Source organism: Dryobates pubescens, chromosome 16 (assembly GCF_014839835.1).
Source record: "Dryobates pubescens isolate bDryPub1 chromosome 16, bDryPub1.pri, whole genome shotgun sequence".
In the NCBI taxonomy this organism is placed as follows: domain Eukaryota; kingdom Metazoa; phylum Chordata; class Aves; order Piciformes; family Picidae; genus Dryobates; species Dryobates pubescens.
The window spans coordinates 22380738-22407961 of record NC_071627.1 but is presented as its reverse complement, the minus strand read 5'-3'; the positions used below and the strand labels follow the sequence as shown (position 1 = coordinate 22407961).

The 27224-nt window shown below is 48.4% G+C and overlaps 1 protein-coding gene across 2 annotated transcripts; it reads right to left on the bottom strand.

Annotated features, from left to right (window-relative positions):
• Nucleotides 1-474: 474 nt before the first annotated feature.
• Nucleotides 475-9848, bottom strand: LOC104310331 (leukotriene C4 synthase). Of its 2 annotated transcripts, XR_008462645.1 has the most exons (6): nt 9760-9848; nt 8308-8407; nt 7793-7863; nt 7487-7568; nt 6882-7119; nt 475-2778 (listed from the first exon to the last, which is right to left on the bottom strand). XR_008462645.1 is itself a non-coding variant. In XM_009911753.2 (5 exons), the coding sequence occupies exons 1-5, from the start codon at nt 9815-9817 to the stop codon at nt 6993-6995; spliced, it is 438 nt and encodes a 145-aa protein (XP_009910055.1). In that variant the 5' UTR covers nt 9818-9848; the 3' UTR covers nt 6508-6992. The 2 variants fall into 2 exon arrangements, 1 of the variants encoding a protein (XP_009910055.1); XM_009911753.2 differs by lacking the exon at nt 475-2778 and having other exon boundaries at nt 6508-7119.
• Nucleotides 9849-27224: the final 17376 nt, after the last annotated feature.

The window sequence follows — 27224 nt, the reverse complement described above, 5'->3', positions numbered from 1 at the left end:
TGCATTTGCATATAAGCATCTATAATTCAGGATCTTATAGTTAATCTACAAACCCGACTGACTCTCATCAAACACTGCTAGCAGCTGGTTTGATTTATTACTTAAAACAGGGAATGCATGGAAGTCTTACACACTAACCAAGGAGGTATCTCCTCTGTGTGTGTGACCTCCAGTCAGAAGCCCTGGAATTCAATGATAACCTTTCTGTCCCTACTCATGGCTTCAGAAACAGCCTCTAGCTGGCCATTGTGACAAACACGAGCTAAAAAACGCTATTAAATATGCATGATGTGTGTTCCACCATATTAGATAACGTGGCCACATTCATCATCTGCTAATGCTGCCAATTCACAGCTTTGCTAATGCAGTCTCTCTCCCACTTTTGCTTTGGGCAGTTTAAGAGACTTTTTGGTTACTCTTCATTTCTTTATTTTAGTTCTTTTTACCCCTTTTTTTTTTTTTCCCCTTCCTAACTTTGTTCATTACTCTGAACATGGTGGTCTGCAGCAGAGACTCTGCAGAGCTCACATTTCCAGCTTTCCTAAAATGTAGTTCACTAAGAAGCCAAGCCCACCTGAAAACCAACTGGAGAGGCTGACAGCACTGCTGTAGTGAAAAGCAAATACCCAGGTCCTTCCTTCGAGACCACTGCTCTCCAGTTCGAATGGGTCACCCACCCCTTTGTACCACCAGCTTACCCACAGCTTATGCTCACCATCCTTTGTCAAAAGGAAATGGAAGGATTGGCTCTGTTCTGTTTCCTCAGTGATCACACCCCCTCGGGGCTCAGTTGGGAGTTCACCTCTGTGATGCTCATTAGTGTAACTCAGGCCTGTTACCATTTCAGTTTTGCAGCATTGTAATGCTGGCAGTTGGCAGAACACCTTTTCTTTTTACCGACACAGCTAGCTCCCTTGCTGTGACTGCAATCACAGCAGCAGACGAGGTGTCTTCTACCAGCATATTTTAGGTATCTGCATGTTTAGCCTGACTCTGAGCTAGGTGGGCATGAGTCAGCTCTGATCCAGAAGCCATCTGGCCATGCAGTGCTGTACTGAGCTCATCAAGCTGCTCTGCTTCACTCAGGCAGAACATTTACAGCTCTTTGGCAGTTCAGCGGTGTACCTGCCAGGAGAAGGGTGGGCAAGTGTCCATTGGCATCCTTTGCCACAAGCCTTGTCTGCATTTCCTTGCACCCTCCCATAAGCAGAAAGAGCTGTAAAGCTGTAAATACTTCACAGTGGGGTGACCAAATCCATTCTTCCAAGAGTGTGCTGCAGTATCTGTATCAAGGCAGATTACACAATGCCTGAGCTCTTGTTACTCTAGCCACCCGTGTTGATGAGAGGGAGCCTATTTTAAGCGCTCACCAACTGCAGGTTGCTCGCTGTTTTCGTCCTTGCTGACATCATGATCCTTGACTTCCACCCTTTGCAGGTAACATTGCTATAGCTGTTTGGGGTCACCCAGCTTTCTCTTCTCAAGTAGTTCAATGTCAAAGCAACGCAACACAGATCCTCTTTTATTTTCTCAGTCTGAACGTGCTCTATGAGTCCTCCTGAATGCTGACCCTACTTTTGTTCTTCCTACCAAAATGTTACATTTAGCTCTTAGACCCTGGAAGTCCCTAAACACAGAGCCAGGGGCTAGAGCAGGGCATGGGCTTTCCTAAGCAATCACAGCAAACGTGTTAAGTTTTCATTTGGAGGGGGGAGCATTCACAAAAGGGCACATTAAACCCTGTTCACCTTGTACATATTGTGGCTCCACCCTCACTAGGGGAAAGATTAATTCTTGCTGCTCTCTTATAAGTGTTTTTTGCTTGGAGGTATAAAACTGATGAAGGTGAACCTTGTAACCTCAGAGCACGGATTTTCCTGGCCTCCCTGTCTCGACCTGCTAACATAAAAAGTGTCAGATAGCTTTGGTTTTGCTTGCATTTCACCTCACTATCTAACCCAGCAATGGTTTTTACTGTGGTAATGTAAAGAGAGTATTTGCCTGCAGGCAATGGTCCTGCTCTCACAGGCCTGTTTAAAACACACCTCAGCTGCATCTCTAGTGCGATGTCGTTGTGTTCAAACCAAACACACTGCTCTCAAACTGCAGGTATGGCATGGGTCATTCACAGCCCATCTGCATCTCTCCTGTGAGGGTAGTGCTCTTGCACCCGCACCCTCAAATTCACCCCAATCAAAGCACTCCTCCTTCCTCTGATCTTGCTCTGTTGCATACCCAGCAGATGTGTGTGTCCATACATTTACTCAGATCAAGAGAGTTCTGGATCCTACTGCACACAACATCCTCAGTTCTGGCAGTGACAAACACATCATCCAAAACGACCGCGGTGTGCACAGGCAATCCCCAAAACACTGTTGGGTTGACAGTGAGGCCTCCGCAGACTCAGCACATAAAATGGGTCACTACCGAGCTTGTTTCAGTTACAAAACTCCAGTGTGCCTTTCTTTTTCCTTGCTCTTGAAGTCCCTCGAATGTAAAGAAGTAAAACTACGACAAGGAGTTACAAAATCGGGATGAGGAACGGAGTGAGGAAAGGAAAGCGTCCTCATAGTACTGTCTGCAGACTAATCTCACAGCTCCAGCCGGCTGCTTCCCCAGAGCTCTGATCCTGGAGCTGCTGCAGAAATAAAGACTCATTGAGCAGTCTGGCTCCACATTAGCATTTGAATTCCCTTGTAGTCTCTGGTCAGATGGGCAGGAGGTGGGTGCTAGTTTCTCAGTACTGCACAGCGGTGGCTTTAAATGCTCTTTATTTTTCTGAGGGAAAGAAACGCATTACTCAAGCTATGAATACTTTGTGGTTTCCTTCCCCCCCACACCTCCCCCTCCCCCTTCCCCAAATCAGGCTGAGATGACACGACTCGACTCGGTATTGTTAGCCCAGTCTGACCTACTTCTTTCCCTCCCCTTGGCCCTGTGTTATGGATGCTGGTGCTATGGAAACCTGGGTGACATGCCAGTACTACACAGTCAGGACCACCAGCTGCAGCCTCCTCTTTCAGCCTCATAGGCCCTTCCCCTCCTCTTCCAAGCACACCCCTGAAGAAAGTTAGCAGTGCTGCTTTCCCAGGGAAATTCAAGGGCATGCTTCACCCGCCCCACCAAGCTGTGCCCTGGAGGGAGTGGGGTGCTGTGATTCCTGAGGTGCTTGGGTTCCTGTGCCTGAATGTATTTTTCCCCCAGTCCCAGGGCACAGTGTTTTGGTGCTAGGAGCCACCTGTAAATCTGCAGCTGTCAGTGCACCAGACCTGTCTCTGCAGATGTCCTACATGACAGGGAGGAAAGTACACATGGGTGCCCTTGAGGTTTTCAAGATAAAAATAAGCCACAAAATTCTGTGACGTGGTACAAAAGCCTTACGGGCACCTGCCTGGGTTCCTGCCAGCAACACAGGAAGGGGAATGCCTGCAGCAGTGGCTGATCCCTGCAGTGGGTGGCAGCTGCTCCACCAGCGGGACAGAGCTGTGCAGTTTCATTCTGACTTGTTTGCTGACATTGGACCAAGCCCTGTCAGGGCACAGAGGCTTGTTTACAAGTTCAGCCTCCATGTTTGTTGTGATAAAAAAGTTCTCGCTGATTCTGAAGGTTTCCTTTGCTCTCTGCTGGCCTCCTGTCCAGCTGGCTGCCTTGCCTGGGAGACTATGGTAGTAACAGAGTGGATTTGCTTTCAAATATCTCACAGCAAACATTTTTTTTCCCCTCCCCGTTGCTGACACTGAACTGTTGGCTGTAAGGGGAGGGTGCAGCAAGGAGCTCGGGAATCCGTGAAGCGCTTGCAGGAGGCTCTTGTGTCTGTTGTAAGGCGCCTCCAGGAGACCTCTGTGGGGCTCCAGGGCTCCCCCACCCCAATAATTTTAACACCAAAGCCTGGCCCAGCACAGACGAAGCTTGAAACAGGAAGTTTTGTGCAAGAGTGGCACGAAGCACGGCACTGCGTGCAGGCAGCCTGCGCGACCGCTGCCTTCGGGTGCAGCCGGGGGTGCCCTGGCCACTTTGGGTGCGGTGCGCGATGCTACTGGCACAGCTCCGAGCTGCCAGCCCCCCTCAGACAGCTGCCGATCGCCCCGGTGCTGCTGCCTCTCCGCCGCCAGTCCCCGCCAGCGGCAGCGGCGTCGCACGGGCGCCCTCTACCGAGCGGTGGGAGCCGAAGCCAGCGAAGGGAAGCGGCGTGGGGCGCGCAGGGCTTGCTGCCGGGTTTGCGGGGGCTGGGGAAGGGCCTCAACCTCTCCGGCCATTGGAAGCTGCTGTTCTGCCGCCAGCGGTGCATCAGGAGCAGTGGGCTGCCGTCAAACTGCAGCTCACGTTACCCTGGGGTGGAAGGGGCAGACCCTGTCCCACCCAGCACACAGGCTGTTAGTCCAAAGCTGGCTCCCCAGCATCTCTGCAGCAACTGACAGGTAGTCAAAGAGGTATCATATGGTACCAGTGCATGTGGTGTGCCAGCAGCATCCTGAAAGCATCGACTGCATCACTGAACCGTGGTCCAGTGCAAAGTGATTTTCTTCCATTGTAGAATTGTAGAATGGTTTGGGTTGGAAGGGAGCTTTAAAGGTCGCCTAGTCCAACCTCCCTGCTGTAAGCAGGGACATCTCCAACTAGAGCTCCAGCTATGAAGTATTAGAGTAATGATAGCATCCCTGGGTGAAAGGGGAGCTTTCCTCCTGCAGAGGCACCTGAAATGACCCCTCTGACAGTTGTTTGAAGGGGGCTGACGTGCCAGGTGTTTTTTCTCTGGCAGAACTAGCAACAGCGGGCAGCTAAGGCCAGAGCCTGGCTGTACTGCACCAGGACTTTTAATGGTCCTTTGCATCCAGGGGGAGAAGCTAGTCTGCCAGAGCCTCACTGCTGAATCATTAACTTCTCCCCTCTGAGTCATTCTGCAGCCCTGTCACACACAGAGCTGAGACAAATAAGGGCTGAGGTGGGCAGTGACTCCAGGGCAGTACTGTGGGCTTTAAAAAGTGGTTGCAGTGTAGAAAATGGAGGTTGTGTCTACAGATACGGTGAGCATCCCCTTGGACTAACCTAAGACAGCAAGGTTTTCACAGAGAGCCAACTAGTCTTTTTGTATTAACCCTCTGGGAGCTGACTGGTTATGCTGGTAAAAGCACGAGGACTGAAAATTCACTTCAGGAGGTGGTGGGACGTGTGGATGTGAAGGTTAGAGTAAAACCTCTCAGGGAGCAGCTGGCCTGTCTGTTCTTCCCTGGCCTTGCTAAGGCACAGACTGGATTAAACAATGCTCAGCCTTTTCCAAAATGTTTCACCAAAGCTGCTGGAAAACAAATTATTTTGTTGCTTATCTTGCTGTGGCACCCCGGGGGTTGCTGTGAGGATGGGGCCTCAATGCGCTGACAACTTTGCAGAAGCAAGTGCTGTACCCTTATTTTTGTTTGGATTTAAGCCTTTCCCTGCAGTGTTTGCCAACTTCAACATGGCAGCATGACTCCAGGAAGGGGCCAAAAGGGACACAGACTGGGGGCTTTGCTGAATAAGCCGGTTTAGAATGTAAGAAAGGAAATAAAACAACGTTAAAAATTAATCACTTCTTCCACACACACACACACACCAACCCACCTCCCACCCCAGCCCCTGCCTTTTGTTTACACAATCTAGATATGCCTGCTGCTGGGGAAGAGAGAGGAAGACAGCAGGCTTTAAAATGTGGTTATGATGAAAGGTTATAAATTAAAACAAAATGATACATTTCACAAGACCAGGCATTGGGAAGAGATAAGAGGCTAAAGAATTCTGCAGAAGACAGCAGAGCCTTTCAAAACAGAGAGGGGGAAAAAAAAAGAAACAAATGGACCTTGAAGTAAGGAACAAGGAGATTTGACTGGTCATGTGCCCGGTTTGGGGGCAACAGTTTAGATAGGCAGCATGGCAATGGAGTTATTTTTGCTCTCCAGGGTTAGTGTGAAATCCCTGTGTGATGATGGCACAGAGAACTGATGGTGTTTCCCAAGATGTGTCTCAAAAATAAACAGACCAACAGCCAAGATCATCAGCGCTGTGAAAACCCAGCCCCTCCTGCCACAGCAGAGCCATGCCTGGAGGCAGACCTGACCACTGGGCAAACTACCCAGTGGGGACCACTCTTTGGTGCTGAGCAGCTCAGCCCCAATCCAGGAGCCTGGCAGCTCTGACAATCAGCTTATCCCTACTCACAACTCTCCTCCTGTGGGATGGAGGGCCAGAGGCTGCATTGCACTGCACGTCAGGGAAACTGAGGCAGCTGCCTTGCACTCAGACACCCAGGATTTTGTTCTGTGCCACCTGCAGACCCACAGGGAGACACCCAGCACTGCAGGCTCAGTGCCCTTCTATTTGTGCACGTTGTTGCTCAGCAGTATCCAAAGTTACACATGCAGGAGTGGCTCTGATTTGTGCAGTCTGATTTATGATATCACCCACGGGCGATGGCTAACAGCCATTACAAGGGCACCAATAGGCTTTCAGACCACACGTTGGTGGCATGCTCCTTTCTGTACCTTGCCTCCTTTGTTATGCCACAGCTCACATCTGTTTTCAAACAAATGCCTTTCTTAGGTGTGAGCCTCGGAAAACTGGCACGAACCCTGGTTTGGTGCCTGGGCCGAAGGCAGAGCTGCTGGAGGAAGGGGAACACATGGCAGTTCCCTGCAGCAGCTCACTAGGGAGCTCAGACTCAGATGAGTTTGCCTTGATATGTCTTGTTTTCCTAAAATTCTCCTTGTTTCCACATTAGGCATGACCATGGAGCTGCCAGATATGGATCACTTGGCACACAGAATGCCATGGGGGAAAAAATGCCTCCTGAAGAGGTCAGCAGTTTGTGCTGGTGCTGGGCAGTGAGGAGGGAGGTGTTAAAAACTCACATGAGGGTGGATTTGTCACTGGTGCTGTATTAGCTACAGCCAGTCTGTTCCTGTGGGTAGAAGGGAGCAGGACTTGAAGGTGAGGACACCCCTGAGGGACAGAGGAGCAGGTCACACTGTGAGAAGCTGGAGCACGTCCAGTCCCACGTAGTGAGAGAGGAAGAAACGCGAGATGCCCAGGGCTGCCGCTGCGAGGAGGATCCAGAGAACTCCAGCGCTGAAGTACATCGGGGCAAGCCTGGTGGGAGAGAGGGAGCCTGCTCAGAATGAGCATCTCTTCTCCTGTCCGGGAATGGTCCCTCCCTTCCTGGAAGGGAGGTGGAAAGGCAGCCCCTGGCTGTTCCCTGTCCCCTGCTTGGGACCCGTGCCCAGCTTCTGCCTCAAGGGAGCAGGTGCAAGTACTCAGGGCAGCCCAGGCCGTGCCCTCTACCCATATATCTGGCCCCAGCCCTGTACCCCTGCCCTGGAGAGAACTTGGCAAGGCTGGGTCATGCAGGGACCCCGGAGGAGCCGGAGGGAGCCCTAAGCTTCCCCAAAGCACCTTATGTTCCCAGATGGAAAGCTCCAGGGGCTAGCAGGTGCTCCATTCTGGCAGAGGTGTTTACCTTTCTGAGGACGATGTCCTGTATCCCATAAAGTAACAATAGCGGCTGCAGAGATAGAGCAGACCCAAGGCTGCAGCCAGACCTGTAGTTGAGAGACATCACAGTGACCATCTCCAAAGGCCTTTTAGAGCTACTTTGAGCCAAGCAGGTAGCCCAAGGTGAAGGAATAAAGGCTCTGTCCTCCTGGCTCTACCCCCCCATCAGAGACAGAATTACTGCCTCATTTATTGTTCAGAAGGACATGAGAATTGAGGTAGCACTCAGAGGAACAGATCCAGTGACAAATCGGGTCATGGGCACTCTCACCTTGATGGAAGAAGAGTCCAGCCTGCCACAAAAGTGCCAGGAAAATGGGAAAATACTCAGAGGAGTTCACCCTGGCAGGAAAGAGAAAGCTCATAAGCAAGCGAAAGGAGGAAGGTCTTCCTTTTCCACTTCCCCATGCAGCTTCCAGAGGTTGGAGACTGCTGCTTTTTAGAGCTGATGTCACCATAAAGAGCCTCCAGGCTTGCACCTTTCCCTGCAGTTCCCATCCCACTTTTATTCACAAGAATCACAGTGGAAGGAATAGGGATTGCAGGGCGCAAGAAATCATTGCTGGCTGGGATCAAACCATTACAGGTTTCTCTCGGTAATAGTTGGTGTGTTTAGGACTTGTGAGCAAACACAGTCTGATGCTCACTCTTAAACCCATTAACTTCACCCTGAGGAAGGTCAATAACTCCTGAATCACAGTCCTGAGGAATACACAGCAAAGCAGGGGAGGGTCAGTGCCGTTAGATGTGAGATCTGGAAAGTATCTTTTAAGAGGAGTTTCTTACTGTGCTCGAAAGACCCTCTCAAATTCAGGTGGGCCTGAGATCTTTGGAGGAGAAATGCCAAATGCTCTCCTGGCATAGATCACCTGGAGGAAGAAGTAGGCTGCAGCAAAAGAGAAATAAGTAGCAGTAGTCAGTGCTCTGGCTGGGTACGGTGGGGTCAGGAGACTGTCAGAGGCAAGGGCAAAAGATCTGTTGTCTCCTCCTAAACTTGTAACCCCCATATCAGGAAAAGCTGGATGAAAATCACAGATCAAGTTTGAGGCAAGGAAAAGGAACGACTCAGTGCAACAGTGAAGTGAGGAGCACGCAGTCCTGTACCTGCTTTCTCTCTTGCCTAATTAACAGACCATCAATTACCTTTAGAAGCTTCTGCACAGTTCAGATGCACTTTGTTACTGCCCATTTTAATTTTTGTTTTCAATCTCTATTTTTTCCCCCCTTCTAAATCCTGATAGCTGAGTAGGGAGGGAACTGATGCCTCAGATAAGCCAGCCAGACATTGAATTAAATTGCCATGCAATATGGAACCGTGGCTGGGAGGTGTTCAGTGTGACCCACAGCAGCCCGTTCTTCCACCTAGCCATGCCACAGTGCTCTTTGAATAGAATTAACCAGGTTGGAAAAAGACCTTTGAGATCATCAAGTCCAACCTATCACCCAACACCATCTCATCAACTAAACCATGGCACCAAGCAGCCCATCCAGTCTCTTCCTAAACACCTCCAGTGATGGTGACTCCACCACCTCCCTGGGCAGCACATTCCAATGGCCAATCTCTCTTTCTATGAAGAACTACTTCCTAACATCCAGCCTAAACCTCCCCTGGTGCAGTTTGAGACTGTAGTGAAAGTAAGTTTACAGTTGCACCCAAGAGCATACAGTGGCCATTTGGCTGGCCACCTGGTTGAAAATATTGGCTGGTTACCTGGAAGAAGAGACCAACCCCCACCTGGCTACAACCTCCCTTCAGGTACTTGTGGATGGCAATAAGGTCTCCCCTGAGCCTCCTCCTCTCCCGGCTAAGCAACCCCAGCTCCCTCAGCCTCTCCTCACAGGGCTGTGCTCCAAACCCCTCCCCAGCTTTGTTGCCCTTCTCTGGACACCTTCCAGCAACTCAACATCAACAAAGTATTTCCTCCATCAGGGCTTTTCCTCTCATATGCTAATGCTTAACCTCAGGGACTGCTGTAAACATATTTATCAAAGAAAGAAATTCTACATGTTTGCAGAGAAGATCTACCAAAAAATTTCCAAACTCTGGAGGTAGGTGCCTGGGAAACACCTTTTGTTGAATACTTTTCAGAACACTGACAAAGTATCGGTCCACTGGCTGAAAAGCAGAGAAGTAGAAGTCCAGCAGCAGAAATGAAATACAGAGGCAAAATGAAATCAGTGGCGGTACTATAGATCGACCCAGCAAGTATCTGGGCATGTGTGCCCCACGGTCCCTACCTTGCTCCAGGACTCCCAGGACTGTCACAGCAGCCAGCAGATGAATCTGATCCAACATATCGCCTCTTCCAGACCCTAGAAAAGTTAATTTCCTGATCAGAAGCTCCTCTGGCCTGGTGTTGTCCTTGCTCATGTGGCAGTCAGCAGTGTAGCTGGCAGCACAGGTCTGCTCTACTCGAACAGACCTGCTTCTAAGATCACTATGTCATGCTTCTAACCGGGAGGAGTCTGGCTTGCCCATTGCCGTGTGCACTGCGGAAACGTAAGGCCGGGGAGAGAGGTCTGATGGAATATTTCTGTTCCCACCCTCCCTTTTCCAGGAACGAGTTACGAGGAACTGGGAAACATCTCTTACATGCTAGCAGAGAGCTAATGTGAGAGATAAGAGAGGGGAACTGGAAGCTGAACAAATCTCAATAGCCCATCAATGCCCCCCTGGGGGCATCTGGTTTAAAACCCACTCCTAAGGAAGGATGAGGCATGTTCCTCTTGCTGATGCCGCAGGAGAACCCACAGGCTTGTTGGAGCTGCTCTGCACCATTCCAGCATCAGGACAGGCAGCATTTCATGGTCTGCAGCTCTGCGTGCACCAAGCCTGGGGAGCGTGAGCTGGGCATGGAGCACAACTTACAGCCACAGCAGTGGGGCAGCCTCTGAGTGAAAAACCCACCACAGCTGTAAGACAGGATGTGACAAAGTATAAAAGGTACAGATCTGTCTTGTGTGGCAATCTTTCATTTGGGGATGGGTCCTGCAGAATGACTGTCAGATATCAAATGGATTTCATAGCCAGCCTTTGTACTGCAAAGACTGGGAGCCATGCATCTGAGGCTTCTGATCAATCCTCGGCCAGATGAGCTCTCGTTGTAAACACCAGAGAGAGTTCTCTGTGGCTAAAAACCTGCACAATGCATCAGGAATGTTTTCGTATGTCAGGAGAGGCCTGCTCAGCTAATTCCTGTCCGAGAGCAAGAGCTGAGCATGGCTGCAAGCTAATGAGGATGCCGGCTTTGTTTCCTTCCTCTCCATTAGAAGAATTTTCCCTTCAGACCAGGGACAGAGGAAAGCAGGTTAATACAAAATGATCATTAAACGTCACTGTTATAGAAAATAAGACCAGATTAAAGCAGTTTATAGAAATTACATTGTATACCTGACATCCTTGATAGACTTTCTAAGAAGCAATAAGCTGGTTCTGGTTTTCTGCCTGTCTCTGAGGGATAAAGGCACCCAAAGAAGCTATATGTCCCCGCTTAGTATTTCTCCAAATGCCAAACACAGACACCACTATTTTTCAAGCACCAGCTCTAACATGAATTCTTTCCTCTCAGAATTGTTCCTTTTTCATTCCAGTGACTGCTTAGAAACAGGAGGAACATTGTGTTTCCTTTTCTCCCATTTAGCTGTCAAAGCAATGAAGGATCTCCCTGTGTCAGCTCAGAAAGGGCAGAGGTCTTGCGGTGCTTGATGACATTTGATTTCCCTCTGCTCCTGTCTGGTTACAGCCTGCTAGACAAAGAAAATATAAAGCAAAAGAACTGAACAAAAGAGGATCCAAGGTTCCATCTCTGTCTGATGACAGTGCAGGAGACCTGCATCAAAAGTGTCGAATGTGTGTAAAAAGACCTGGGCCAGGAGGAGCTGTGAAGGTTGCCATAGAGCATTCCTGCTCCACAAATCATTGTTAGATGCAAAATATTTCTAGTAGCAGCTTGTGTAGTCTAAATATAATAAAAGCTGGTAGAAACATGAATGAACAAGCAAGCACAGATGTCTCTCCTCTCCTCCTCGCTCCTCCATAGTTTTTCAAGCTATCTTTACCTCCTGAAGGGCACAGTGGTTCTCTTGTCCCTGTTTGTCAGCGACAGAACTCACTTTATTTTCTGTTCTCACTTGGTGTCTGCAAGAAGCAGACACAGGTAGTCTCCTCCCAGCAGCAAATGCTCTTTGATGATGGGACTGCCACTAGTGGACAGCCTGCAAAGACACAGAATTAAATATTGCAAAACTTCACTGTCCAAGGCTGATGCAGCCTGAATTCCTTCTAAGCAAAGACAAGTTATGTGGCCCCAGACTCATCAGGATGGATTTGCTGAGTGAGAGCTAACAAAATGCTGTCCCCTTCTGTGCTCCCCAGCATGTACTCTGCTATCTGAGTTACACTGTGTGAATGTGGCCCTGTGCCATGGTCCAGCTGCCTCACACCTCCCACTGAGTCATCACTAGAGGCATTTCTCTGTGCCCAGGGTTGCTTCTGCCACCTCTTCCCACAGCCATTAATTCTTTCTGCCTCCTAACTACCACTGTAGGGCTGCACCATGAACTGGACTGCAACACTGATTGGGATTCAAAATAATATTGAGAAGAAAAATAAGCAACAGAAAAGGCTCGAGGGAGGTTTAAGCAGCCACAGTGTCTGCAGTGTCTATCACTTCCCAGGAGCAGTGGGGCATGGAGAAGCCAACAGCAATGAGTCCAGCAGCATTATAGGCAATAACACCCCCCTAGAAATTTATTTCATTAGGCTACAAGAAGCCAAGGGCTTTCTGATAGTGGAAGAGGGAACACTTGGCAGCTGAGCAACTTACGTTTCTGCTGTGAGGCATGGAGGCAGCTGGTCCTTCCGATCGTGTTGTAGAAATAAGGAAGACTTTTCTAATCTAGTTGAGGAAAGCTTGTGCTTCCACTCCCTTCAAATTCTTCTGCAGCTACTGTGCACATCCAAACCCATGACTGTGGAGCAGCGTGGGAGAACAGTCAGTGCCTTTCTAACAGCCATGTGGCAAAAAAGAGAGGGGATTTGTTCCAAAGAATTAAAAGCCACACAGAGGAAAAAGAGTTTTTCTAGTTCAAGAGAACAAAAGAGAGCTCAGTCCCGAGCACCTCCATCTGTTCAACTAGCAGCTCCTTCAGGCTGGGCTGGTGGGGCACGCTTTCCTGTCCTCCCATGCCTGCAGACACTCCAGTTAACTTGGACCATGTGTTTAGATTTTCCTCGAATTCTTGGATTGTACAGTTTTTAGAGGAAGGATAGCCTGAAAACATGGCAAGCAAAGGACAATTCATGAATAGTTCTCCCCTTATGAGAACACAGTTGCCATATGTGGCCTTTCCTAGGAAGCTGGGCCAGCTGCAGGCAGTTTCTGCTCTGTGGTTTCCACCAGGGTTCCCAGCAAGGCACAAGAGGGCTCAGATCTGCTGAGCATTTTGAAATGTGTCCTGGGATCTGCATTTTGCAATAACCATGCATAGCAATTACCATGTCTTCCTAAAATGTGCATCTATCCAGGGGCTCCTTCTTTCAGACACTAAAATAGTAGGTGATTAGTTTTGTCAGTAACATCCAGGCTGGCATTACGTGAAGCATCCCTCGGAGTTCAAACTCGGTGTATATTGGGGGTGAATGTTAGCCTGTTCACCCACACAGATTTCAGATGGATGTTCCTGAGATGGCCATACTCATGGCATGTCAAAGAGGTCATGTAAATGTTCTCAAGTCATAGAATCATAGAGTGGTTTGAGTTGGAAGGGACTCCCCTTGCTACAAGCAGGGACACCTTCCACTTGACCAGCTTGCTCGAAGTTCCATCCAGCCTGGCCTTGAATGTTTCCAGGATTAGAGCATCTACAACATTTCTGGGCAACCTCTTCCAGTGCCTCACCACCCTCACAGTGAAGAACTTCTTCCTTACATGTATTCTAAATCTACCCTCTTTCTCTGTCAAGGCATCACCTCTTGTGCCTTGTAAAAAGTTTCTTCCCATATTTCCTATAGGCCCCCTTCAAGTACTGGAAGGCAGCTCTAAGGTCTCCCTGAAGCCTTCTCTTCTCCAGGCTGAGCAACTCCAACTCTCTCAGTCTGTCTTCATAGGAGAGGTGCTGAAGCCCCTAAATCATCTTCATGACCCTCCTCTGGACCCACTCCAACAGGTCCATGTCCTTCTGATTAGTTACAGCAACACTTCTAAGGGCCAAACTGATCTTCTTTGGTCTGCTTTCACCCTCTGCTTGAATGACACTGTGAGGTGAGCACCTTGGCCAGGAGCTCCTGTTGACAGTGCTTATCTCTGTAAAGGTGAAGGGCTTCACTTCAAAGATCACATGGGGAAAACATTCAAAGCCATTTTCAAAGAGCAAGATGAATGTGAGGCTTTGGGAAACAACATAGATGAGTATATGTGTGTGTGTAATCAGTAATCATTTAGTTAGGGATACTGTGGATAATTTATTTAAACCTTTCTTCTGAAGGAGATTGGTGAGCTTTGTCTGTCTGCACATCAAATCTGAGCAGAGGGCACATCAGTGTGAAAGCAATGCCAAAATTCTCCCCTCAACCCACCACCAAAAGGCACTGATACATGCACATGAATACTGCCCCTTCTAGGGCCAACAGCTGTTTAAAATATTAAGCAGGCAAATGAAGTCTCTCTGCTGTCCTGCCTTGGCTGGTGGTGTTGTCACACAAGGAAACTCCTTGCCATGTGTTTTGCCAATTTGCCTACTCCCCTTTCAGCAGAATGTCAGAAATAGCAAATAAACAAAAAAGAACAGTGCCAGAAAGGCAACTGCACAGAGAAGAATGGAGCTCTGGGAGCAATAAGTGCATATGGCAGGGAGGGGGAGGATTTCCCTTTGCAGAGGGACAAACAAGCCTTTCAAACATCTTTGGCAGCTCTTACATTAACATGCACTTAGTATTATCCTATAATGATGCAGGGGGGAAAAAATTGCAAGGCTGCAGAGCACACTGGAAAACATCAAAGACTAAAGAGTGGTCATGGAGTTCAGCTTCCCTTTTCCTAAATTACAGGGGTGAAGAAATAGAGCTGGTAAGCTTTTCTCTCTTGTTTGGGCCAGAAGGACAGATTACAGCCAGCCCTACCCAGTTCTGGGACAGAGCTGGGCTGGGCATCAAGGGCAGGCTGATCAAGGGCAGCTCTAAGATCACATTTTCCAGGGGAGAGATTGGCATTCCTGTGAAGGAGAGACCCTTGGCATGGCCAGGCCCAGGGGAAGAGTGGGGGGAATTTTCCTGAACTGGGGATGTGTTGCTGCAGGGATATGACAGCCGGAAGGGCAGTGCTCCATCTGCTGCTATGGTGACTTTCCACACCAAAGTCCTCTCCCATGAGGGGTTAGGAGAAAGAAGGAGTTTCAGGAAGACAAGGGAGGTGGTCTAGGGGGAGACCTGTGGGAGGCAGTGTGATGTGGACAGAGATGCAGGATGGGCTGTCTGTGTTGGGGGGCCAGCTCTGTAAGCAGGGACTACACGGCTGGAAAGATGTCTGAGCTGCAAAAATGCTCTGTGGGGACTTCCTTATTTGGCCAGGAGCTGCATTTAACCTCAAGCCCTTGCATTCAGTTTTTGCCATGTCCCTTTGCACTCAGCCATTTGACTTAATCCTGAGCTTGGCTTCCTCAGATGACACTCATCACACTGGGCTGCTATGGCCATCTCTGAGCTCTGTGGGTCCTTGTAGCCTTTATCAGAGCAGCTCGAGTCTCCTTGGGGCTGCAGGACTGTGCCTGGTAGGACCCACATCCTGCTGAGCATCCTGCCCTGTGTCACCTCATCCATGACCCTGGGACACAGCACAAAGTGAGACCAAAGAGTCTCCAGCCATCAGCGTGGGACAAGGGACAAGACCCGTGAAAGAGCTTGTGAGAGGGCAGAAGGTGGTGGAGCCAGTGCAGCCAGATGTGCTGGGAGCCAGACAGATGTTTCTGTAAAGCTCCTCTGACGTCAGTGGTGTTAAAGGATTTTGAAAGACATTTTTTTGGAAGGAGCCAAAGGCAGATGCTGCAGATGACAGCAGGTCAGCATTTGGACTGTTGTTCTTTGATCTCTTTCACTCTCCTACTCCCAGAAGATGCCCAGAGTGATGTGCCCAAGGGGATGGCACAACTGGGCATGGAATAGAGCTGGGATGTGGGATGGGATGCTGCCAGCAAGGGACACATACACCGTGCTGCAGCTGCGAGGCTCCAAGTGCAGCACAAGCAGTGTGGAGAGGCTGCCCAGGTCATGTAAACAGCTAAGCCCAGAGGAACAGACCAAGTTCTGTCCCTACTCCTGTCTCCAAAGAAGTTAAACAGAGCTGGCCGCCGTCACTTCTGCTGGCACAGGATCAGGGAGAGAGCAGCAGCCACAGGTCACAGGGGCAAGACAGGAGTCTGGGAGTGGATGAGTTTCTGGTTACTGGCTGCTACTTCTTGCAGCCTTTGTGTGCCAGAGCTTGGCAGAGGTCAGGCTGACCTGGGTGTGCTCAACAGTGGTGGCAGCTACAGGGAGAGCAGGGACAAGGACAGTCCCTGGGGAGAGGTGCCACAGGAGCACAACTCCTCTGGCTGCACAAAGAGTCCTGATGCTACATGAAGGCTGAGCTAGCTCTGCTCTGCACCAGCAAGAGCAGGTAACTCCTACTCTCAGTGTCCCAAGTTGGAGGCATCATCCAAGGTACCAGAAATGGAAGCTCCTCCTGAGCATTTCCCTTCCTGTCACCATTCCTGGCTTGCAAAGCTGAGCCAAGAGCAATTCTGGAGGTTCCATTGGGACCAGGCACCCATCCCTGGCATCAGCCTTCTTCCAACACCTTCTGAGCAACTTCAGCCTGATAATAGGCTGCTCTCTCACAGAGATAGGCAGGTAGGGGCTGTGTCATGGGAAGTCATCAATGGACAGAAAGACAGACAGGGGCTATAAGTTAGGAAATCTTGCTCTTCCCATAGGCCTTGAGAAGCAGCTGATGAGCCTGTTGTGAACAGGGAGCTTCTGCAAAAGGTGAGAAATTGCCTCTCAGCAGTCCCAGAGCAGTCACCAATCCCACAACAGGACAAAGGAATTGCTTTAAAAGCAGCTGGGTTTATTTTCAGGGTGTGAAATGGTTGCATGATGCAACTGTGTAAAGGAATAGAACGACTAGAAACAGTGCTGACCACCAAACTCGACTGCACAACCTTGCTTTTAATCACTGGGAGGCTGAACTGGCAATTGAAGTGATGTTACTTTGCAGGCTGTCTGCCTCCCAAAACCTGGAGGGGGTGTCTGTAAGTGCTCTGACAAGAAGAGGATGTATTGAATGGCACTAGGCAGTTGTTGAGCTTCTGGTTAGAGCTCTGCTGGGGGAAAAGGCAGAGAAAACCTGCTGTAATCTGATGATTTCTTGTAACCCTTACATGAGAAATATCTCACAGCTTCCAGTCCCCTGACACAATTTCACTGCCCTCTTCCAGTGAGGTGCATTCAGTGTTTAAGGAAAACTTGCTTTCTTAGAGATACAAATCCCTCACAAGCCATCATGCTTTAACTAGATTGTCTGCAAACCATGTAGACATACTCTCTTCAATTTGTGCCTGTGATGGCAATGAGCAAGATGGACAGAACTGGGATGTGGATCCTGCTGCCTGTTGCACCACACTTGAGGAAACCCATTTTCCAGCACCCATCTATCAGCTCCACACAGCACAGAACTGGGATGCTGCCCAATAACTTTGCATGTCTTGACAGTAGCCACTTCCATTAGGCACATTCTCAATGCCCAAGTCAGTGCTCTGTCTGCAGGACAGCATTCATCCCCTACCCCTGCACGGAGCAGGCTTTTATCTGGGGTCTGCTGTGGCAAGGCAGAGTTGAAGACAGCACAGAGGAGCGTGGTCTTTGGTGTTTGAAAGCTGTGACATCAGTGCTAGTGATGGCAGTTGTACATCACAAATTAGTCTTTTTGCTTAGCACCTGCAGAGATCCCAAGCAGATGCTATGCCCTCTTTATTCGCTGTCTTCAACCCCTGGTCACCTCTCTTACTTTTTTTCCACTGCCACTATAGTTCTGCAAATAGCAAAGAATAATTTGCTTTGCCTTTTGGGTGGGCAAAAGAGCTCTGGCATGAGGGACAACTAAGCATTTGGCAGCAGGAAAACGACACTAGATATTAAAAATAAAAGCAGATTATATAAGAAAGGGATTTATGGGAGCTCAATCTCAAATTCCTGCAATTGCCCAAGAAGAACACTGGTGTCTCACAATCTGTTTAGAAGATATTCACTAAGCCATGTACCACAGAAAGAGAATTAGCAATAACCCATATGGCTACTCATCGTTTGCTGCTCTAATCCAATGCTATAAGGGCATTGCCTGGGCCAAGGAAGCCAAATAGGATTTTTAATTCATCACCAAATCAGTAATTGCTTGCAGTTTACAGCTGCCTGACTGCCAGACTTTCTAGTGCAGGCAAGATGAGAAGTGAGAGTTACAAAACAAACCAGAGAGCCTCTGGGACTGGCTGTGGCCAACCAGCCAAGTGAAACCTCTTCGGAGCCAGGGAAGGTCAGTGAGAGAGCTGCGACTTCAGCCTGACCCTCCACTTGGAAAAGCCTGTTTGGAGGAGAACTCTGATTCTCACCTGCAAGGGCATTTATCTTACACTGACTTTAAAGATCAGCCTCACCTTTTCTATAAAGAAATGCCAACAGACTGTGCTGCAAGGAAAAGCCTTTTATTTAGTCTGATAAATAGCAGGGTAGATGTCAAGAGACAATAAAGTCCTTAAAGAGCTATCCTTAATTCAAGTTTTTGTGGGAGGTTTGATTAGAATGCTATTTGTTTCTGTAACATTTAGTTTCTGTTGAAGTAGGAGGTGGCTTTGGCACAGGACTTATCAGGGACCAGCGTTTAGGTTATCACTAAAGCAAACAGAAATATCACCTCCTGTAATTTCCAGAAGTTCAATATTTACCATTAATTAACACAGTCACCTGCTGTCTGCAGAACACTCTTGGTTTGGGGTTTTTTTTTTCTCTCCAGTGAAATTGAGTTCAAATTCCTCCCAAAGTCTTCTAATGAACAAGTCTTCTGGTACTTAACATTTCTTGTACCTTCTTGATCTTCTTAACCCTAAAGATATGGCTCCATAACCAACTGTATACATAAAGGACTTTCCATTAGGTATATTTTTAGTAGACTTCTATTATACATATAGTTACAGGGGGTTTAAATACATATACACCTCTCTGTGTGTATAAAATAACCTATGAAGAGTTGTAAAGTACCTTGGCTTACTAATCAGTTATAAACTAAACATGACAAGGTCTGGTCAGCATAGTGGTGTTAGGTCATGGGCTGCACTTGATGATCTCAGTGGCCTGTTCCAACCTCAGTGATTCTGTGAAAACAGAATTAGAAACAGGTTTCATGTTATATTTCCTCTGGGGATTTTTCTGTGCCTCAGATGTACATCTTTATATTCATAAAGAGAGGAGGATCTCTTTGATTCTTTTTCCTACCTTGTGCAAAGGTACCAGAAGGGGGAAAAAAAAAAGCCTTTGACAAAAGTGTGCCTGGGATTACAGAAAGCTTGCAGCTCAGTCCACTTATATCTTGGGGAGCAAAAGGAAAGACTCTTGTCCCTGAGCTGATGGACAGATTGAAAATGTGCCTGTTCACAAGATAAAGCCTTAGATTATAACGTCCCAAAATAAGACAGGAAGCTAATGATGTGCTCTTATGAAGTAAGTCAGAACTGATTTCAGTTCCACATACAGACACTTGCAAAAATAGTCTAGTGGGGGAAACGTTCAGAATAAATGAAAGGAATGACTTGGAAATGTAAAACCAGAAGAGTGAGTTTGTCTGATATGCACCAGGCAGTTACAATTCAGAGGCCCAAGGGGGCAGTTCAGCTGCAAGCCTCTTCAATCTCAGCAGGGCTAGCACCCTCAGAAAGAATTTAAGCTCTTACCTAGCCTGGTTACTTGATGGAAAACTAAAGCAGCACTTCTGGATTCTGAAATTTGTGACTGAGAACAGCAACATTCCCTGAGGCACAGCTGATATTTTTATTAGTCTTACTCACATCTCTCTCTTCATTCCTCCCCATTCTTTCGAGTTTCCACTGAGCTTGGTAGCAGCTTGCCTTTATAATTTGATCTATTTCTTCCACTTATAGTACTCACCCCATGATTAATTCAAGTCTTGAGTGATAAGATCTAGCTCTGAACTATTTGACTTGAAAATGAGAGCAAAGGTGGTCATGTTTCCCTTGTGTAACCTTAACCACTCCTTCCCTTGTGCCCAGCAGACATTTTCTGTGACTGACTCTATACTACCTTCATTTTCCTATCAGCCTGTACATCGGAGGAAGCCTCTCATCTCCCCACTTCTGTTTGATTTTGTAATAGCTAGCCAGTTCTGAGATAAATCCCCACCTCCACACTCTCTTGGTTTTCACATTAGAAAGCTGCTGCATCTTCTAACTCTGTAGAGAATTCTGCACGCTCGGTGCACACAGCCACAGTGCTGCTTTTCAATCTGTGACTCACCATTTTCCCTGGAAACATTACTGGAACAGCTATGTTCAGGGGTTTCTAACAATCTCCAGCTTTCCAGAGGGCTTCATTGAAAACTTGGGTGAATCTGAGCTCAGGACTGTAAAGAACAGCAAGAACACTACACCCTTAGGGTCATGCTAATCACTCTTCTTACTCCAAACCAGAAAAAAAACCCCAGTGGATTCCAGATTCTTGCCTACCTGTTCTTTACCTGACATGCTCTTGCCTAGATCTGCTTTAGAAAACGTTGTTTGGTGTCTGAGTAACAGTGAACATCGTTTCCTTTCCTTCCCTCATAATCAACAGCAACGGCAGCAAGACACAAACTCAGTGCCTAGAGGACAGGCTCTACTATTCCTTTGGTCTTAGTCAGAAGGGGTAGAAATGTGTGGTGTTAATAAAAGGGAAAACACAGTCATCATGTCCCTCATCTTCACTTTGTCATGCACAAGCAGCTCCAAAGCAGAGCCCTCAGGCTGATGCGGGGGGAGGACTGCAGAGCGCTCATGGGCACTTGCCCATGTGGACAGCCTTTGCTTATCCAAAGGGTTTTCAGATGTCTGCAAAGACAAGATGGGCACTGCAGGCTGTGTCTCAGGTTCACCCTATGCTTGAGGGAGCTTTTGGGAGCAGTTGGCTCAGCTACAATACAGAGATTCTCATAAGAGGAATCCCCAGTACCTCTCCAGGGTGCATGCCTTTTGCCCACCACCAGGTGCTTTCAGGCAAGAGCTCAGGCTGACAAGAGCAAGTGAATGAAAGGAAATTTTCTTCTGTACCCATTCAAACGAGAGAGGGAATACATTCAGCACCATAATGTTAACTGGGTTTTGCCAGCCACAGCAATGCAGGAAAAAGCAGCATATTACCACAGAAACCTACAGCAGATCACCAGGTTAGACCTGTCGAGGTGGCTTTCACTGCACACAACTCCACGCAATGATCTGGAAGTAGGGGATGGCTGTGGTCCTCCTCTTTGCCCTGCTTCCACAGCTGTGCTGACTTCACTGCCATTCCTGGTTACAGCACAGCTTGGCAGCTGGTTGCTCCAGTGGTGACAAAGTCCGCAGCACACCCTTTGTTCCTGCTGGACTTCAGAGGCCAGGCAGACACAGGACCACCTCCAGACCCAGCAGCTAATCCTTTCCTAGGAGATGAGTATCACAAACACAAGCAGCAACAAATCCTATAAACCCTTCATTCCTGGATGCTTTGCTCCCAGCAACCAGGGATAGAAATACATGCTCCATTCCCAAGCAGCTACTGCTGGGCAGCTGGAGCAACAGAGAGCCTCGGAGATGGCTGTGCTTCCTTGGGGATTTTGGCAAAGAGCTGCCAGGACATGAGAGCCCTTTTGAGGCAAGGAAATGTTGGAGACACATCTCACCCCCAGAGGCAGAGTTGGACCCTTAGGAACAGAGAGTTTGTTTGTTCCACACCTTGCTTTCTGGCACAGAATGAGCCTTTGAGTGCAGAATAGAAGAGGCATTTCAGAGCAGCTCTGCAGGGAGGGGAGGACCAGGCGATGCCAGGAAGGGTGTGAGGCAGGGCCACAAACCACACACCCAGCGCAAGTGTTTGGCGCCGGCTTGGGAGAAGCCCAGGCGGGGAGGGAGATTTCGATGCATTTTTGCCAGCAGAAGGCAGTGAGGAGCTGCGTATGCGAGCAGTGGGTGTCCATCGGGACCTTTCTCTGGGAGAAACAGCAGGAGGAGCCTCTTCTTCCTCTGTCCCTGCTTGTAGTCCTCTAGTTCAGCCCCTTTGCAGTCCTTAGGAGAGGCCATGAGACCGCAGCTTACAGTGAAAGTCTCGTTAGCTTTTGCTGTGGAAAATAAATGTGCATCGGCCTCTTTTTTCTGAATAAAAGCTGCACAAGACAGGAAAATAAAACCATCAAAATGGGAAGTGGGGGGGGGGTGGTGGGGGGTGGTGTGGTGTCTCCAGGAGCTGGAATGCAGAAGCAGCCACAGGACAGCAAATACATCAGCCATGCTTTAGCTGGGAGCACAGCAGCCTCCCCAGCACAGCAAGAGGTGTCTTGCCTGCAAAGGGAGGGATTCAGCCTGGGATGAACATGCTGGAGATCTTCCAGGCACTCTCTGGGGCAAAACAGGCAAAACACCTCTGCAGCTGCACAGGTCACCTTCCTGCCAGGCATGGTTAGGTCAGGGAACACCACAAGCAGTGGAAGGAAATGCAGACACCACTGCGGTTCAGAGACTTGAAATCAGTCCCAGCAAGCCAGCCGGGAGGGAGCATCACTGGCCAGGCCAAGGGGAGGTGCAAGGACTGGAGCTGATGATGATCACAGCTTCTGCAGGGACTCTGGTGGGTTTGTCAGCAGGCACCAAGAAATGGCTCTCAAGTAATTTCCATTTATAGGGCAATATTTTTACCTGATTAATGACAAAATTACATCTAACTGGGAAATGGACATAAATCCTCAGCACACACAAACTTGGCCCTTCCTGGGGTGAGCACAGGCATGGACCACCCCTGACATGGACCACCCCTTTGAGCAGGGTTTCTCCAGCACTGTTGTTTTTGGAGGAGAAGCTGAAAGTGCAAAGTCACTCTGCCCTGCAGCTCCAGTGTATGACTGAGTGGTGATTAGAGACACAGTGGAGTGCACATGAAATTCCTGTGGGGCGGTGGCAGCCACCCTGGCCACAGTACAGCAGTGCTGTGACCCTCCCTGTGGGCATCTGCTCCTCCTCGCATCTCGTGCATGCTGCTTCTAGGAAGAGTTTTGCCCTGTGAGGGTTGTTTCTCAGAAGCAATCATTTCCTCCATGCCACTGACTTACAGAGCACCTTGATGGCATTTTAAGAGATTGCCAAACTCAATTTTCCACCTGAGCCATCCACCAGAACGTGATGTTCCACTGCAAGGGCAACTGAGTAGGATGTATGTCCCACCTCAGCCATTCTGACTGATAGTGGAGTATTTCAGCACAAACCTACCATCAGTAATTACACTGGGTGTCAGAGATTCAATTCCACAAGTTCTTCAAGCATACCTACACCTGTGCTGCTCCTAAAGAGGCCAGTCCTGCTAATCCATCTGAGATCCAGCCATGTGTGTTGTAGCTGGTGTGGTTTCAGCTGGGACAGGGGTCTGGCTCCAGCCACATGAGCACAAAGGAGGAAGCTGGATGGAGGGTGGCAGGCTGGTAATACATGTGCTCAGTGTGAGTCCACGTAGGAGATTTAAGTGAAAACGGCAGAGAAATGTAAAAAAATAAGGCTCAGAAGACAGCATTCAGAGCACCAACCACACCTTGGTTTCTGTCTTCCTTCAAAGAAGAGAGTGCAGAGGGTTTCTTGGTTAAACACAGACAAAGACCCACTAGAATGACTGAAATGTTTGTCTCCTTCGATCCAGCCCCTTCAGCTTCAGGACCTAATGGCTGTAAGCAGGAGAGTGGCTCTGGAGAGGTCAGCGAGTTAAGTGCTGCTAATTCCCTGTTTATTGACTTCAGCAAATTGGGATTAGGATGCCGGGTGCAAGTTGGCCTTGTGCTGTTTACATGGCATGTCAGGAATGCAGCTGCTCTACCACGGTTTTGGGCTGTTTTTAAAGAAGAGGAGGCTGTGGGGAAGGCAGGCAGCTGCCGAGGGGGACACTGTTGGAGCTTGCCCAGTTACCCCAGGGTTGCACTGGCTCCAGCTGCCTGGCTTCTTATGCAGGGCTGGAGGCACTCATGAGTGGAGTCCTCCTGGGCAGGATTGGGTTAAGATTGCCCAGGACCTCACCATGGCCTGAAGTAAGCAAGTTGGCATGGAAGAAGTGATATCCTGCCTTCCTTCCTTTGTAGAGCCAGTCTGGACATTATTCTGCCACTCTTTCCCCCTAAATAATAAACCCACTTCTCTCTTTCCTTTCTTCCTCTGGTATTCTGCATTTTAATGCCATTTTGGTTGCCATTAATCACAGCCAATCAGTCTGTCAAAACTTTAGAGGTTTGGAAACCTGAAAATGTTTGTTTGTTCTTCAAAACAAACAACCAAACAAAAGCTTCTTTGGCATGACAACAGCTTTCAAACAACTAAACAACCAAGCAAGCCCTGAGCTAGTCAGCCCCTGTGCGGGCACATGCAAGGTGGTACTGATGCTGGTCATGGAGGAGTTAGCATGGAGCCATGAGCAGCTGGGGGAGAGCAGCTGTTGTCAGTCAGCATTGACCCCAGCTGATCTGAAACGTGTGAGCTAAAGCAGAAGGACTGTCTCAGCACAACATTCTCTCTGTTGGCCTCACTGCTGATAACACTCACAACAGCCCTCTGTGCCCGGCTCTCAGACAGCTGGGTGGAACTAAAGTTTTGTCCTTTGCAAAACACTTAGGGCCTTGCTGATGTGCTCAGGCTGCTAAGGTGGTAGAAGCATGTGGCTGTTGCTGGCAAGCCTTTATTTAGCTGGTTGGGTGATGCTGTGTTTACATCTGAAGGGTGATCTGCACTGCCCTAAGTGAGGGAACAACTGCACAATTTTAATCCATCTGATGGCCAAGTCCTGTTGCATGTGATGAAGATAAAAATGCCTCAAGTGCAAGACCCTCAGGGAGGGCATAATTGTGAGGGCATTTAAAGGCCACTTTCAAGCAAACCTGCATCTGGTCTGTGAAAGAACTGATGGAAATGGGTGCAGTGGGAACCAAACAATGCCCAGCAAACTGGTGCGATGCCTAAGGGAGCCACAAAAGTTGTGTACAACCCACAGAAACCATCAGGCTTTCCCTAGCTTATGTCCAGACACAACTTGCACCTATTGTCTTAGGTAAGCCTGAGCTTCTAGGTCCCAGAAGTTCTCTGCAAAGTTCCTGTTGCCAGGGGCACTTCCCAGCTTGTGCAAATGGTATCAGGTGGATGAATCTTCTTCCACCACAGAACTGTGTCTCCCCATCTCCCACCCATCTCTACTGTTCTGCTTATGCTTCTCTGGTGCTTTTTTGTTCCCCCCTAGGTATCTGCCTCTTCTTATTACAACCAATTCATAACACTTTTTACAGCTTTGAAAACAGCAGAATTTTATCATTTCCTTTAGACACTTAGCCCCAGCCCCCATTTGAAGAAGGTCAGTGTATCTTTCCACAGGCATGCTCTCCAGAGATGTCACTGTAAAGAAATGTGTACTCCATGAAAAGCATAGCAGGGCACATGGACATTGCCCCATACAGAGATGTGAGCTTGCCTTCCCTCCTGCAGTTCAAAGTTTGAAAGAGCAAAAGTCAGCATTCTCCCGCTGGTCATCTGCCTTGACTGCCTGCTATCTGCCAGTGTGGTGTCACTAATGTCCTGCCACTCTGACCGGCCTGATTTTCCACTCACTTCTTGCCAGTTTTCCAGAGGAGAATGAGCCTGTAAAGATCTACTACTAGTGCTTGAAATGCAAGGAGAGCACTAGCAAAGTGGCAGTGCCCTGCAGGGATTAAAGGAGGAGGAATTCTTCATAGATTGAGGTTAGAGGGAATTAAGAATGGAAAAATACCACCTGAAAGCACTGGAAGTTCCTCTGTCCAGTATCAGACAGGGCAAGAAAAGTTTCCCCAAGATACAATTATTCAAAGCTGTTCACTTACAGACTCAGGACTGCCTCTCACCTCATGGTTCTGCATGATCAGGCTCTGCCAGCCTCACCACACTGCCCACTTTCTGCCTTTCCACAATTTGATGCCAAACTGGGAGAACAGAGCGTTCCCCAAGTGTTTATCAGTGAAAGGAGGCAAAGCTCCTGCAGCAAAGCCTGAGCACACCTGCCTGCTTTTCCTTGACAATGTCACGTTTGCCTTGTTGGTATCTGGTGTCCCCTCTTTCTTTCATCGTCCCTGCCCTGTAGTTCTGTCTAAAAATATCACCTCCTTGGCTGCCAAGGCAGTTAAATCTCTGTGCATGTTTCTTCTGTTCCCTTTATCCTTTTCATTTTTTCCCCCTTTCTGGATTATCTCTCTCTCTCCTGTTGATTTTGTAGTCCTTTTATCTAAGTTCAAACATCTTGACTATGACAGTGTAGGATATGCTTTTAGCAGCTTCTATTTTCTTTTCTTTTAAACTTAGGCTGTTCTGTTGCCCTCAATGACAAAGCAGCACAGGCAGGAGCAGCTTTCAAGGCTGCCTGCCTGTGCCATGATTCAGCAGGTTGTAAAAGGAAGGAATGTCTTCTTTTTTGGGAAAGGGTGGGAGAGAAAGGGGAAGTATGTGACAGGCATGTGTGTGTGTGTGTGTGTCTGTATTTGACTTCCTGGTGCTTGTGTGACTGCAGCAGTAGTATTGTGCTGTCCTGTGAGTTATGTTGGAGTTGATAATCTGTTTCAAAAGAGGAGGTTGAGAGATATTTGGTGGAAAAATGGATTTTTCCTAGATTGAGGAAGGAGCCTACTAAATGATACTGCTTTGTTACCCTTTAAAGTACTCCTCCATGGCTTGTTAGTTGCTTATTTATTTAGTTTCCTATTTATTTCTTGGTATCTCCTGTGCTGCCTTTTTGTGGCTGTTTCCCTGCCTGTCTTTCTGCATCTTCTGTTCAGACCTGGGTGTAGCTCAGTCAACAGGGAGGTTTAAGAGCCAGCTTGTGTTTGATTCTAAACTTCAGTGTAAACAGGGTTTTGGTGATTTCATTTATGCTGAGCCTTAGATCTGAATGCTGAGGCCCTGCTTGCATTGTTCCAACACGGTGGAATTTTCTGTGGGGAGACTTATATTGCTGACTCATTGCATCAACTCAAAACAGATTTGTGTGTACAAAAAAACCCAACCAACCAACCAAACCCCCAAACAAACCTCAACCCAGACCACTTCTTCCTACCCCTCTTAGCAAACTGAATTTGGTATTCCTACACAATACCTCCTATCTGCTGGAACAGGCTGCAGCCCACAGACCACACAGGAGCTGGCTTTTAAACTGGGTAGCTCAGATACAGATTTCCATAGAACCGTTCCCAGCTGGAGCAGCTGAGATACAGCTTGAAAGTGGTAATACTGATAGGGTAACAGAAGTCTGCTTTCCCTAGTGTGGGGCCTTTTTCATTGCCATGTGAGCAGCAGGAGATGCAGACTCCTGAAGTTTTATCTTGCTCTGACATCTGCGCTGTCCCATGCAAAGAATTACCTGCTTTGCCCTCTCCTTACCAGTCAGTCCAGCAGGG

Bases quoted from the DNA above. Each gene is read 5' to 3' on its own strand.
- LOC104310331 (XM_009911753.2), bottom strand. From the start codon at position 9,817: ATGTTGGATCAGATTCATCTGCTGGCTGCTGTGACAGTCCTGGGAGTC. The intron at 7,864-8,307 runs GTAAGAAACTCC...CTTTCCTGCCAG, and splicing joins GAGAGGGTCTTTCGAGCACA to GGTGAACTCCTCTGAGTATT. The intron at 7,120-7,486 runs GTAAACACCTCT...CTCTCCCACCAG, and splicing joins AGGACATCGTCCTCAGAAAG to GCTTGCCCCGATGTACTTCA.